Source organism: Balaenoptera acutorostrata, chromosome 12, assembly GCF_949987535.1.
Source record: "Balaenoptera acutorostrata chromosome 12, mBalAcu1.1, whole genome shotgun sequence".
Classification (NCBI taxonomy): domain Eukaryota; kingdom Metazoa; phylum Chordata; class Mammalia; order Artiodactyla; family Balaenopteridae; genus Balaenoptera; species Balaenoptera acutorostrata.
The window spans coordinates 63,294,917-63,306,316 of NC_080075.1; the positions used below are offsets into that span (position 1 = coordinate 63,294,917).

Here is an 11,400-nt window from a genome sequence, read left to right on the forward strand (position 1 = left end):
CTGAAGTCTAGTAAGAGACTGATACATGGCGGCAGTCTTGAATGATTAGACAAAGGTCATACTAAAGCTGGATATTGTAAGGTTGCTACAAAATTCATTTCAAAGGATATATATGCCAGCACAGCCCTGGGAAACCAATGCTTATTTACTCAGTTTCTCAAAAACTAACTTCCTTACGGAACTGAGTACCCCATCATGAAGTGTAAAATCATTTCCAGAGAACCTCTCAAAAGCTACTGAATGGAGAATTTTACAAAAAGTCATTTTCTTATCAGATAAGATATTTTAATGTTGGTTTCAACCTTTCAATAAGTCAGAGTCTTAAGATGTCCCTTTATTTTTCTTTAAAATTTAACCAGTTATTCCAAAGTCAGCTATGAAGCACAGGCCGTAGGCCTCCCTTATTCAAAACCAATTTACCTGCAGAAGGTTAGCATACTATTTCTTTAGGATCCTCAGAATCCTCAATTCTGTAAAACAAAACAAAACAAAAACCCCAAAAAACTATGAAAAAAAATCTGCCCAGCTGATTTTTTTTTTTTTTTAAGGCGGGTAGGAAAGAAGGCATTTGTACCTTTTATCTGAGGATTTCCTTCCGCGTAAACTTGTATGATGGATCTGGAGTGCGACTTCGTGGGTTCAAATTCTGGCTCCACTGCTTACTAGTTAGCAGGAGGGAGGGTGGGAGGGTAGAAAACCGCCCCACTTTGCCCATGCAAGCATTTCAATCATTTACTTGGAAAGAGAAATTATTTAAGATTATATCGTTTGATTGTAAATGTATTACTATAGTGCGTGTGATCTTGGGTACATCATATAATCTCTCTGAGGCCGTTTCCTCAGCTGTAAACCGAGAAACAATAGAGATTCGCAGCGCCGGTAAAGCTCAAAAAGCACAGGGCTGTCACGTGGTAAACGCCCAACTTCTTTACTTACACTTGATAACCCCGGAGGCTCGGAAGTACACTTCCTACCTGGGTAACTACTATACATCCCACCCTTTCTCCGGGCTCGTCCTTTCCCCAACCTTGGGGAAAAGACCATTTCTCTCCAGGATCTTTAAAATACTTTGTACTAGCCGACTGGAAAGGGCGCCGCGGCCGGGGAAGCTACCGCGGCCCAAGCGCCTTGGGCTTCCCCTTTGACAAGAGAGTCCCCACTCCGAGAGCAACGCGAGCCCAGATCCGGCCTTCGGGTGGCAGCCCGGGCGGGCGCGGCTGTGCGTGCGCCGCGGAGGGTGGTGGCGGTCCGCGCCCCGCCCTCGGCCACCGCCCCCGCCACTGCCTCGGCGTGTGAGGTGCCGTGAGAAGCGCCGAGGGATATGAGTGGAGCCGACTTTCCAGAAGCGGCGCACGCAAGGCACAGCTCCGCACGCAAGGGGGAGGCGACAGCAGAAGAGATTTTTCAACCCAATAAAGTTCGCAGGCGCGCGGAGATTGGCCTCCTCTTCTACCACCCCCCCCCCCCCGCCTCCTCCCTCCATGAATCTTCAGAGCGCCCTCCCTCCCCTCCTCTCTCCAGTGTTCGTCCCAGCTTGGCTCCCGGGCCGGGCGCCAGGGCCTCCGACGCGGCCAGCGTTGCCCCGCGCTCTCCAGTGGGCGGCGCCACCTGGAGGAGTTTCTACGCGGGAAACCTCGGGGCCAGCTGCGGTGCGCCAGCGCTGGCTGGCCTTTGTGTGCCAAGGACACTCTGGGCCCCGGGGCGGGAGAGCGGCGTCCTTCAGGGATTCTCGATCTCGCCGCGCAAGGTGGAAGGAGAACTTTGCTCGCCAAAGGGCCTGACATGACCGGCCGATTTGCTTGCGAGAACGTTAAAATAAAAATAAAACAATTCAGGATGCAGTAAGGCAAACGGCTACCACAACCGAACTTTCTTTTCCAAACTGACAGGTTTCCTTTCCCGGTTCTGGCGCCCAAGGATCTCGAGCGGTTTTCTCTCGGGGAAGGACGCTCAAGCCACCGAGAGGGAAGGGAGGTCGTACGCTCGGGGCGTGGAGGCGCTCCCACCGAGAGCGCAGGGAGGTACTCAGGTTGTGTCCCGGGGAAACTGTGCGGCCTCGATCGGGGGTGACTGCGAGGAAGAGTGGTTTTTGGGCAAACGAAAAGTTCACACCGCTGCTTCCAGGAAAGCCGCCAGCTACTGCGCCAAGGCCGTCGGGGCGCCCCGGGGCCGCCTCGCGTGACCACCCGCGCGCGCGCGCGCGGCGACCCAAGCTGGAGTCGGAGAGGCTTGGACTGTCCCGGCGCGCCCCGCCCCCCGCAAGCCCCGCCCCCGTCAGGTCCCGCTGCCTCCTCCCCCACACAGACCTTAAAAAAGAGAGAAGCGGGATGGCGCGTTTTGACTCTCCCGAGTGACTGTGCAAACGGGCCACGCCTGTGCGACGCCAGCTGTCAGAGCCGTGCGGGGGGCGTGGGGGCTGGGAATTGACTCTATTCATCGACCCGCAGTCGCAATCCCCACGCACTGAGAAAACCCTGACTTTGCCGAGGCCCAGGTGCAGCGGGGCTCTGCAAAGAAGGCACCTTTCTCCGCCCCCATCCCAATCCAAGCGCCTCTGGCTCTGACGACGCTTAGAGACTCCAGAGTGGGCGCTAAAGTTCCCAGACCTGGCAACAGGTGTCCAGGGCGGGCCTCCGACTTCCTGGAGACACTTAGGTTGCGGTCTTGAATCCCACAAAGGCCCCAATCCGTCCTCGGAGCCGGCCGTCTGGCGCTGCTGGAAACCGCGCCGCCTTGCAGGTCAGTCTGTCGGCGGAGCCGCCTTCCTGCGGCCTCTTGTGATGGGTTCTCGCAGATCAGGGGTGATGGGGGGCGCAGGGGCCGGGGTGGTAGGCACTTAGAGGGAACTGAGCGCCACAGCCTTGATGCCCGCCGTGTTGCCCTTGAATTGCAGGAACCGTTACGCGGCTGGGGCGGGGTCGGGGGGAGTCTGGGTCACAGAGAGGTAGAAACACGACCCTTCCCTTCGCTTTTGGGGAATGGGTTTGGGATGGCAAGAGGCGTCTTCAGCGGCTTCTCCAGTGAGTTAGCCCTGACCTGACCTACGCACGACCCCCTCCCTACCCAACAGTGCACGGTAGCCCGAGGCCGGGGGTAGGGGCGTAGGGCGCCCGCTCCTTTCTCTGCCTACCTGAGTGTCACGCCTTCGCCCTTCTCTCCCCAGCATGGCCACCAGCCTCAGCCCGGACGAGCGTCTGCCGCCTATCCCTCTGTCGGCCCAACAGACCATGCTCCTGTTGCTGCTCTCGGTGCTGGCCGCGGTGCACGTGGGCCAGTGGCTGTTGAGGCAGCGGCGGCGGCAGCCGGGGTCCGCGCCCCCGGGTCCCTTCGCTTGGCCGCTGATCGGAAATGCGGCGTCAATGGGCCCGGCGCCTCACGTCTCGTTCGCACGCCTGGCGCGGCGCTACGGCGACGTCTTCCAGATCCGCCTGGGCAACTGCCGGGTGGTGGTGCTGAACGGCGAGCGCGCCATCCGCCAGGCCCTGGTGCAGCAGGGCGCCGCGTTCGCCGACCGGCCGCCCTTCGCCTCTTTCCGCGTGGTGTCTGGTGGCCGCAGCCTGGCTTTCGGCCAGTATTCGGAGAGCTGGAAGGCGCAGCGGCGCGCGGCGCACAGCACGATGCGAGCCTTCTCCACGCGCCAGCCGCGCGGCCGCCGGGTGCTCGAGGGCCACGTGCTGGGCGAGGCGCGGGAGTTGGTGGAGCTGCTGGTGCGCGGCAGCGCGGGCGGTGCCTTTCTCGACCCGCGGCCGCTGACCGTGGTGGCCGTGGCCAACGTCATGAGCGCCGTTTGCTTCGGCTGCCGCTACAGCCACGACGACGCCGAGTTCCGAGAGCTGCTCAGCCACAACGAGGAGTTCGGGCGCACGGTGGGCGCGGGCAGCCTGGTGGACGTGTTGCCCTGGCTGCAGCGTTTCCCCAACCCCGTGCGCACTGCCTTCCGTGAATTCGAGACGCTCAATCGCAACTTCAGCAACTTCGTCCTAGACAAGTTCCTGAGGCACCGTGAAAGCCTTCGGCCCGGGGCCGCCCCCCGCGACATGATGGACGCCTTCATCCTCTCGGCGGCAAAGGAAGCTGCCCCGGGCTCTGGCGACGGCGGCGCGCGGCTGGACGAAGAGTACGTGCCGGCCACCGTCACAGACATCTTCGGCGCCAGCCAGGATACTCTCTCCACCGCGCTGCAGTGGCTGCTCGTCCTCTTCACCAGGTAAAGCCTCCAGGAGGCTTGGGATGGCCTTCCTCCCCTCCTCTGTAAAAGGCAGAGTGGAATTAGAATATGCTGAGGTCGCGCGACTAGCGCGCAGGGAGGGTTTGGGGTTTCGCTCAAGGTCCCAACCTCCCAAATCTGAGACCGCGTCCGGAAAGCGCGACTCAGGAAGGCACGGTGCTGGCCGAGATGGGCGCGCACGCACGCCCCACCCAGCGGCGCCCGGATGGCTCCGCATCCCTGATCTTGTCGCTACCCGCTCCGAGTGGGGACAAATTTGTGTGAAACCCCTTGGAAAAGCAAGATTTTTTTTTAAGTGCCCGCTGATCATCCCCGATCTCCCGCAATGGCACAGGAGAAGCAAATTTGGAACGGTTCCGAAGGAAACGGCAGCGCAGTAAAAAAAAAAAAAAAAAGTTAAATAGACACAGCAGCCTAATCGGCTCGGCCAGTCTTCAGCGCGGATCGGAAGCCGCCCGGCCGTGGAGCCAAAAGCCAACCGCTCTTCAGGGCTTTGTACCCCGGCAAAGGTAGCGATTGGCGGTCGGGCCTCACGGACCGCTAATCCGAAACTTTAGGAAAGCGGCCAGAAACCAGCGGATTGTGCTAGGTTTCTAAAACCGCCGCGCTAGAAGTGTCAGTGTAAAGAATGGGAGAAGCAGTAACTTTACCGAACGCAGAGCGGCATCTAGAAAGGCAAACTGGGTATGCGGGAGGCACCTGCAGCCCTCTAGGATCCTTGGGCTCGGCTCGGTTAGTTGGACCCCAGTCGCGGACCTCTGCTAAATTTGTACACGCACGAATTAAACAGGTCCCCGGTATCCCCAAGATTGAGCAAATAAAAAATAAATTTTACATAGAACATAGTTATATTAAAAGATTCGCTGTTGTTTATCTGAAATTCACATCTAACTGGGCAGCCTGTATTTTATCTGGCAACCTTACCCCAGGGGCAAATGTCTCATTCAAGGCAACTCTTGATTGCCTTGAGAGACCAGAAATCCTGGTTGTGCAATTTCTTGGCGCACAGGTAGGCGATAGAAGAAGCTGAATTTGCTGGCCCCCTAGAAACGGGAAGGTTAAAAACAACTTCTTTTGTTGTTAGAATCCACTGCATTAGAATCCTATATTTCCTTATGGAATGTACAACTGCTTTTCACAAATCCTTTTTCTTTCTTTTTAATTTTTGTTATATTTAAAATCACTCTTCAGTATTAATATCATGGAAACACATATGGGGGAGGGGCAGAAATCGAATAAAGAGAAGTCAATAATAACAGGTCAGGAAGAAGACAATTCCAGAATGGGATCAATAAGTCCTTTGCATCCCCAGAAAAGCATGTTATCTTTTGAAACAGCCTTTCTTTTTTTCTTTTCTTGTTTTCACTAGAAACCGAATTGTAAATCGTTCTCCAGGTACTCCAATTGGGCAGCAAAAAGAAGTAAAACAATTTTGGGATCACTTTCAATTCGGTATAGCTGATGAGTCCTTTTTTCTTCTTTTTAGTGAAAGAAATACGACAGGGGTTGACAAAGTACATTACCTGTTTTTGTATGTAAGTCTTATGGAAATACAGCTATGCCCATTCATTCATATATGGTCTATGGCCGCTTTCACACTACAGCACAAGGCAGAGTTGGATAATTGGGAGGCAGTGGGTTTGATCCACAAATCCTAAAATATATACTATCTGGCACTTTATGAAAAAGTTTGCAGACCCCTGAAGTATGAAGCTAAAGAAGCAATTTTTAAAATCACCCATAATTTCACCACATGTGTGCTTAATTATTTTTTCAGATTCACAAGAATTATTTACAAATTTTTTGACTTCTGACATTTCCACTTACTGTAGTGGACATTTCCCTGTCTTTTAAACTTTATTTTAGTAATTTTTTATGGCTACATAACATTTTGCCATAGTAATGGGTTGTTATATACAATCATTTCTTGTGTTTTAATGTTGATTGCATTTTTAATATTTCAGCCATTGTAGTTATGTTTTTGTACCTGCTAAGTTATTTCCTGAAAATACATTTCTAGATCACTGGGTTTTAAAAGGGTGGGGAGGAATTACCCTTATTGATCTTGCCTTGTTTTCCAAAAGGATTGTACTAGTTTTATCGGCAACAGTGAATAAGTATTACAATCTGTACGGTAATCTCATGAACATTGGGGATTTGCTTTTAAATTTAGAAGATGTGCAGCTTTATCTCTCAGGATACCAATTATCTTTGTATAAAATGAGAACAGTGTGTCTGCTGGAATTGTCTAGGGAGATGAGGAGAAAAGAAGAACTCACTTTGAGGGTTACATTTTAATTTTTGTGGACCCCGGTGCTTTTGTCTTTGTAGACATCTTACTCAATAAAAATTTTTTAAGTTAAATTTTATGACTACATTGGTATAAAGCTTAATATATTAAAATTATATATTGAAACATTTTCATTGACCTAAAAGTTTATTTTCTTCTGATTTTAAAAGAAACGAATTTTCATGAGTCCCTCAAAAGTACTGTGGGTCCTAGGCACTGTCCCTGCTGTGCCCAATGGACAAGTCGACCTTATCCATTGTTGTGCTTTTTCAGGCTGAGAAAACATAGACCTTTTTTTGACTTTTGATGGGAAAAAGAGCTTGAGCCATGGGAGACTTATTACAGGAAATATAACTGTTAAACTCCATCTTGTAATGCAGTGATAAATTAGGAAACCATTTTAGATTTTTTTTTTTTTTTTGCTGGAAATCTTAATTCAGTTTCTGATTCAGATAGCCAGTTTAAAGAACAGTGGTATTAAAATAAATTGTAATGGGCTTTCTAGATGAAAGAAGAATTAGTGTTCCTGACTTATTTTCTCTCTCTGCATTAAAAACCAAACAGGTATCCGGAAGTGCAGGCTCGGGTACAGGCAGAACTGGATCAAGTGGTGGGTAGGGACCGACTGCCCTGCCTGGACGACCAACCCCACCTGCCCTACGTCATGGCCTTTCTTTATGAAGCCATGCGCTTCTCCAGCTTTGTGCCCGTCACCATTCCTCACGCCACCACGGCCAACGCTTCTGTCTTGGGCTACCACATCCCCAAGGACACGGTGGTTTTTGTTAACCAGTGGTCCGTGAATCATGACCCAGTGAAATGGTCTAACCCAGAAGACTTTGATCCAGCCCGATTCTTGGACAAGGATGGCTTCATCAACAAGGACCTGGCCAGCAGTGTGATGATTTTTTCAGTGGGCAAACGGCGGTGCATCGGGGAAGAGCTTTCCAAGATGCAGCTGTTTCTCTTCATCTCCATCCTGGCTCATGAGTGCAATTTCAGGGCCAATCCAGACGAGCCTTCGAAAATGGATTTTAATTACGGCCTGACCATTAAACCCAAGTCATTTAAAATCAATGTCACTCTCAGAGAGTCCATGGAGCTCCTTGATAGTGCTGTCCAAAAGTTACAAGCTGAGGAAGACTGCCAGTGAGAAGCCAGAGGCAAGCAGAAATTTTATAAGTACACAAGTCTTGGGGGATGGAGAGTAAAATTAAGGTTTTTTTTGTTTTTTTCCCTAGCTCCTCCATGCCACTTTCTCAATTAGCCTCTAAAGTGAGCATAAACCAACTGACCCGCAGATGATGTGCTTTGCACACATGTCCTCAGAGCAGTGGGCTGTGTAGGAGCTCCAGGAGATATTTTGAGTCAAAGAATTAAAGGACCCAAAGAATTTTTATACATATATTGAATGTTAGTAATAATAATTTCTTGAGGGAGCATTCTTTGGAGTTAAAACACACATGTGCATATATACAGAACTACCTAATAAAGAAGCATTTTAGTAACCATGCCTTGTCGGGTGGGATCCAAGATTGATGTTCTGTGTGCTGAATTCTGCTCCATAGAAAACCGTATTAAGCAAAGTTTCAGGAAATATTGTTGAATATGCAAAGGCAAATAATTTCAGTGTAAGACATGTGATTTGGGATGATAAGGGAAAAAGTAAAGACCAGAAATTCCCTTCTCACCTTTTCAATAAAATAGCCTAGTTAGGCTCTAATATCTGTGGATGGATTTATCTTTTTGCCAACTGATGTGCTTCCTGTTACTTTTCTGGATGAGTCATAAATTTATTTGCTTGGAAAGAAATTAATAGCAGTTGATTTAGTGGGTTTCAGTGATTTCATGAATTTTAAAGTGTAAATTGTTAAATTGTAAAAAATTCCAAGCTGAAGTCATACCGCTCTTGGTTGCTGAAGTACAGAATTTCAATCATGAGAAAAAAAAATTTACCAGCTTAGCTAAGCTTTAAGTTGTGTGATTGTAATGTACTGACTTCAGTAAATCTCATAGGTTAAAAAGTCACCAAGTAGTGTTCAATATGGGTACATATATTACATAATTATTCAGAAGCAATATGTATTAGTTATTTTATTATTAAACAGTTAGTATTAATTATTTTGGTCAAGAAAGGGTTGAAAAGTATCTTTTATAACGTCATAGCAAATAGAAAAGTACAACTAATTTAACCAATTTTGGTTCAAATACATGGTATGACCTTGATTAAATCAACTGTTTTTGACATCATGGAAACCAAGTTGAAGCAAAGTCTCTTCTCTCATCCAAAATTTGAATGAAAAATCTCAAAATTAGATCTGCAAGATGTGTTCCTCATCACTTTACAACATGCTTATTAAAATTATATTCACAATACAGAATCTTTTTTTTTTTGAAATTGATCTAGTTAATGTGTTTTAATTCCAAACTCTTGACATGCTTAAATTTTAATTTTATTTTAAAGCCATTCTGATTACTGAGTTCTAGGAAGTTAGTGGAAATCTGACCATTAGCCTGTGGAAGGCAGAGAGATCGAAGCTGTGTCTGCCTGGGGAATAATGAAAAAATGCAATGAATTATCTGGATGTTCTTTATTAAATAACAAGGGGGGAAATTCCCATTATAGTGGACCTAGTTTCTCTTTTAAATGATTTTTTTCAAAAAATAGCATTGGTGTTTGTGTTTTGCAAAGTCAGAATCAGTCTTGGGAAGTTGTTTGGAGGATTGCATTGCATTTCAGTGGAGCCAGTCGGATCAGTTGTGCTATTTAAGATGGCCAACCCAGCGAGCAGTCACTTTGGTAACTGTGAAAACATAAAGCTTGAACAAAATATATATGTTCAGTTTATGTAAATAACCTGAAAATCTTTTTTAAAAAGTGATGGAAGATTGACAATGTACAAAGTGAAGTTTGGAGTTTTAAGTTTTTTTGCTCGCAGACGTCCAAAAGAAGTTGTGCAGTGTCCTAAAAGCTTACTGCTTGTTACATTTCATTAAGCTTTTAGGAAACTTTTAATCAAAATTATAAAGGGAGGAGTGTATGATGGTTGTGGGGTCTGGTAAGAGAAAGGAGTGGAAAAAAAAAGAAAAGGAAGAAAGATGGTTAGACATTCTCCTACTCCTTCAAAATTAATTAGTTTGAAGTATGAATATTTAGAAGAAAGATGTTCCACGTGCCAGTGTTGAATCCCAAATAGATTTTTAAAAATCTACAGCATAGCAACTCTATTTTATAATTTGGAATTTTTATTAATAAAAATTTTATATAATTTTAATTAATAAAATCTCACAGCTGTACCTCTTGAATATGAAAACACTGTGCCAGTATTTTTAAAGGCACTAAAGTCAACTGTAGAAATCAGGCTTACCCAATACATTTCAATTTGGGGGGTACTGGCCATTCCAAAACATTGTTACCCACTCTTCCCTGCACCCCACCCCCTGCAGGGCTGAGACAGTAATTTGGGGCTGCCCTAGCCTGCTTACTCTGAGAGATGTGTGGCAGCAAAAGCGATCATGTACCAATCTGGATGCCTGCTTAAGTCAACCGGGTCCAGATGTGCTGTAGCCGGTTTTTATGTCCGTAGGCTCGGTTCATCTGGCACTTTCGGCAGTGGGCTGAGGTAGAAGAAAGTAAGGTGGGAGATTTCCTGGTTTATTTAATATGTTTGTAACCCAGTTAAAGGAAGGAAAGCAAAACCAAAAACAAACAAATAAAAATAACCAAATTTGGGGGCTACCGTAATCAAGTTACTAGCTTGATCAGAAAATCTAATTTTATTTCTGCCAGAGAAAGAATGTATTTGCTGGTCACCATTTTAGTCAGAACATCTACTCCAGGTTATTACAATAGTTAAAGTATATTGTTTATTAAATGCTTCATTTATATATTAAAGCTTTGACTCTGTAAGGAAACTGCTTTTTTTCCAAAACAAGAGGAAGATGTCTCAGGTTTGTTTTGTGGATTATCTAAAAGCTTTCATGTCTCAGAACTTAGCCTTTACCTGTGAAATGCTATTATGGCCTTAATATTTTCATATCACATCTATATTAGCGCAAATAGTTGCACAACATTATGTATTAATTTCTATGTTTTTTAGCTATGACACAACTGTGTAATACAAAGGTATACTTTAGTAGATGTTTATAATTCAAGGATAACTTCTTATTTAACCTTTTCTTGTTTTTGTATTTTATCATGTATGCTTTCCATCTGTACATAACAACTGTAATACATAGTTGTAACCGAAATAGATTTGGGGGACACAGCATTAATATGTGGCTTTTACTGTTTGATATACCAAATTTAAAAAATTCTATACTTGTAATTACCTGTAATAGGACACCATTACCAAAATAATAAAAATCACTTTCATAATCTTGTTAGGAAGTTTTACTTTATGTTATAGCAAATACAGTCTAATGTACTTATTTATTTCAACTACTATTTATAAGTGCTTGACTTAAAATGTTGCATTGTAAATATTTTCTTTGGCCATTCTACATTTTAGGCAGCTTGCCTTTTTCTTTTAAATAGGCTTTCAACATCCAGTCTCCTACCAAATTCTTGATCTCTCCTTATTTTTTTAAATTGAAATACAGTTGACTTACAATATTATATTAGTTTTAGGTGTACAGCATAGTACATAGATTCAATATTTTTATAGATTATGCTCCATTTAAAGTTATTACAAAATAATAGCTATATTCCCTGTGTTGTACAATATATCCTGTACCTTATTTATTTTATACATAGTAGTTTGTATCTCTTAATCCCCAACCCCTATGTTGCCCTTCCCCCACTTCCTTCTCCCCACTGGTAACCACTAGTTTGTTCTCTATGTCTGTGAGTCTGTTTCTGTTTTGTTATATACATTCACTT

At 45.9% G+C, this 11,400-nt stretch overlaps 1 protein-coding gene across 1 annotated transcript; it reads left to right on the top strand.

Annotated features, from left to right (window-relative positions):
- Positions 1-2,341: 2,341 nt before the first annotated feature.
- On the top strand, positions 2,342-10,900 carry LOC103004066 (cytochrome P450 1B1). Its single transcript, XM_007167147.3, has 3 exons — positions 2,342-2,739; positions 3,164-4,207; positions 7,083-10,900. The coding sequence occupies exons 2-3, from the start codon at positions 3,165-3,167 to the stop codon at positions 7,669-7,671; spliced, it is 1,632 nt and encodes a 543-aa protein (XP_007167209.2). The 5' UTR covers positions 2,342-2,739; position 3,164; the 3' UTR covers positions 7,672-10,900.
- The last annotated feature ends 500 nt before the right edge of the window (positions 10,901-11,400 follow it).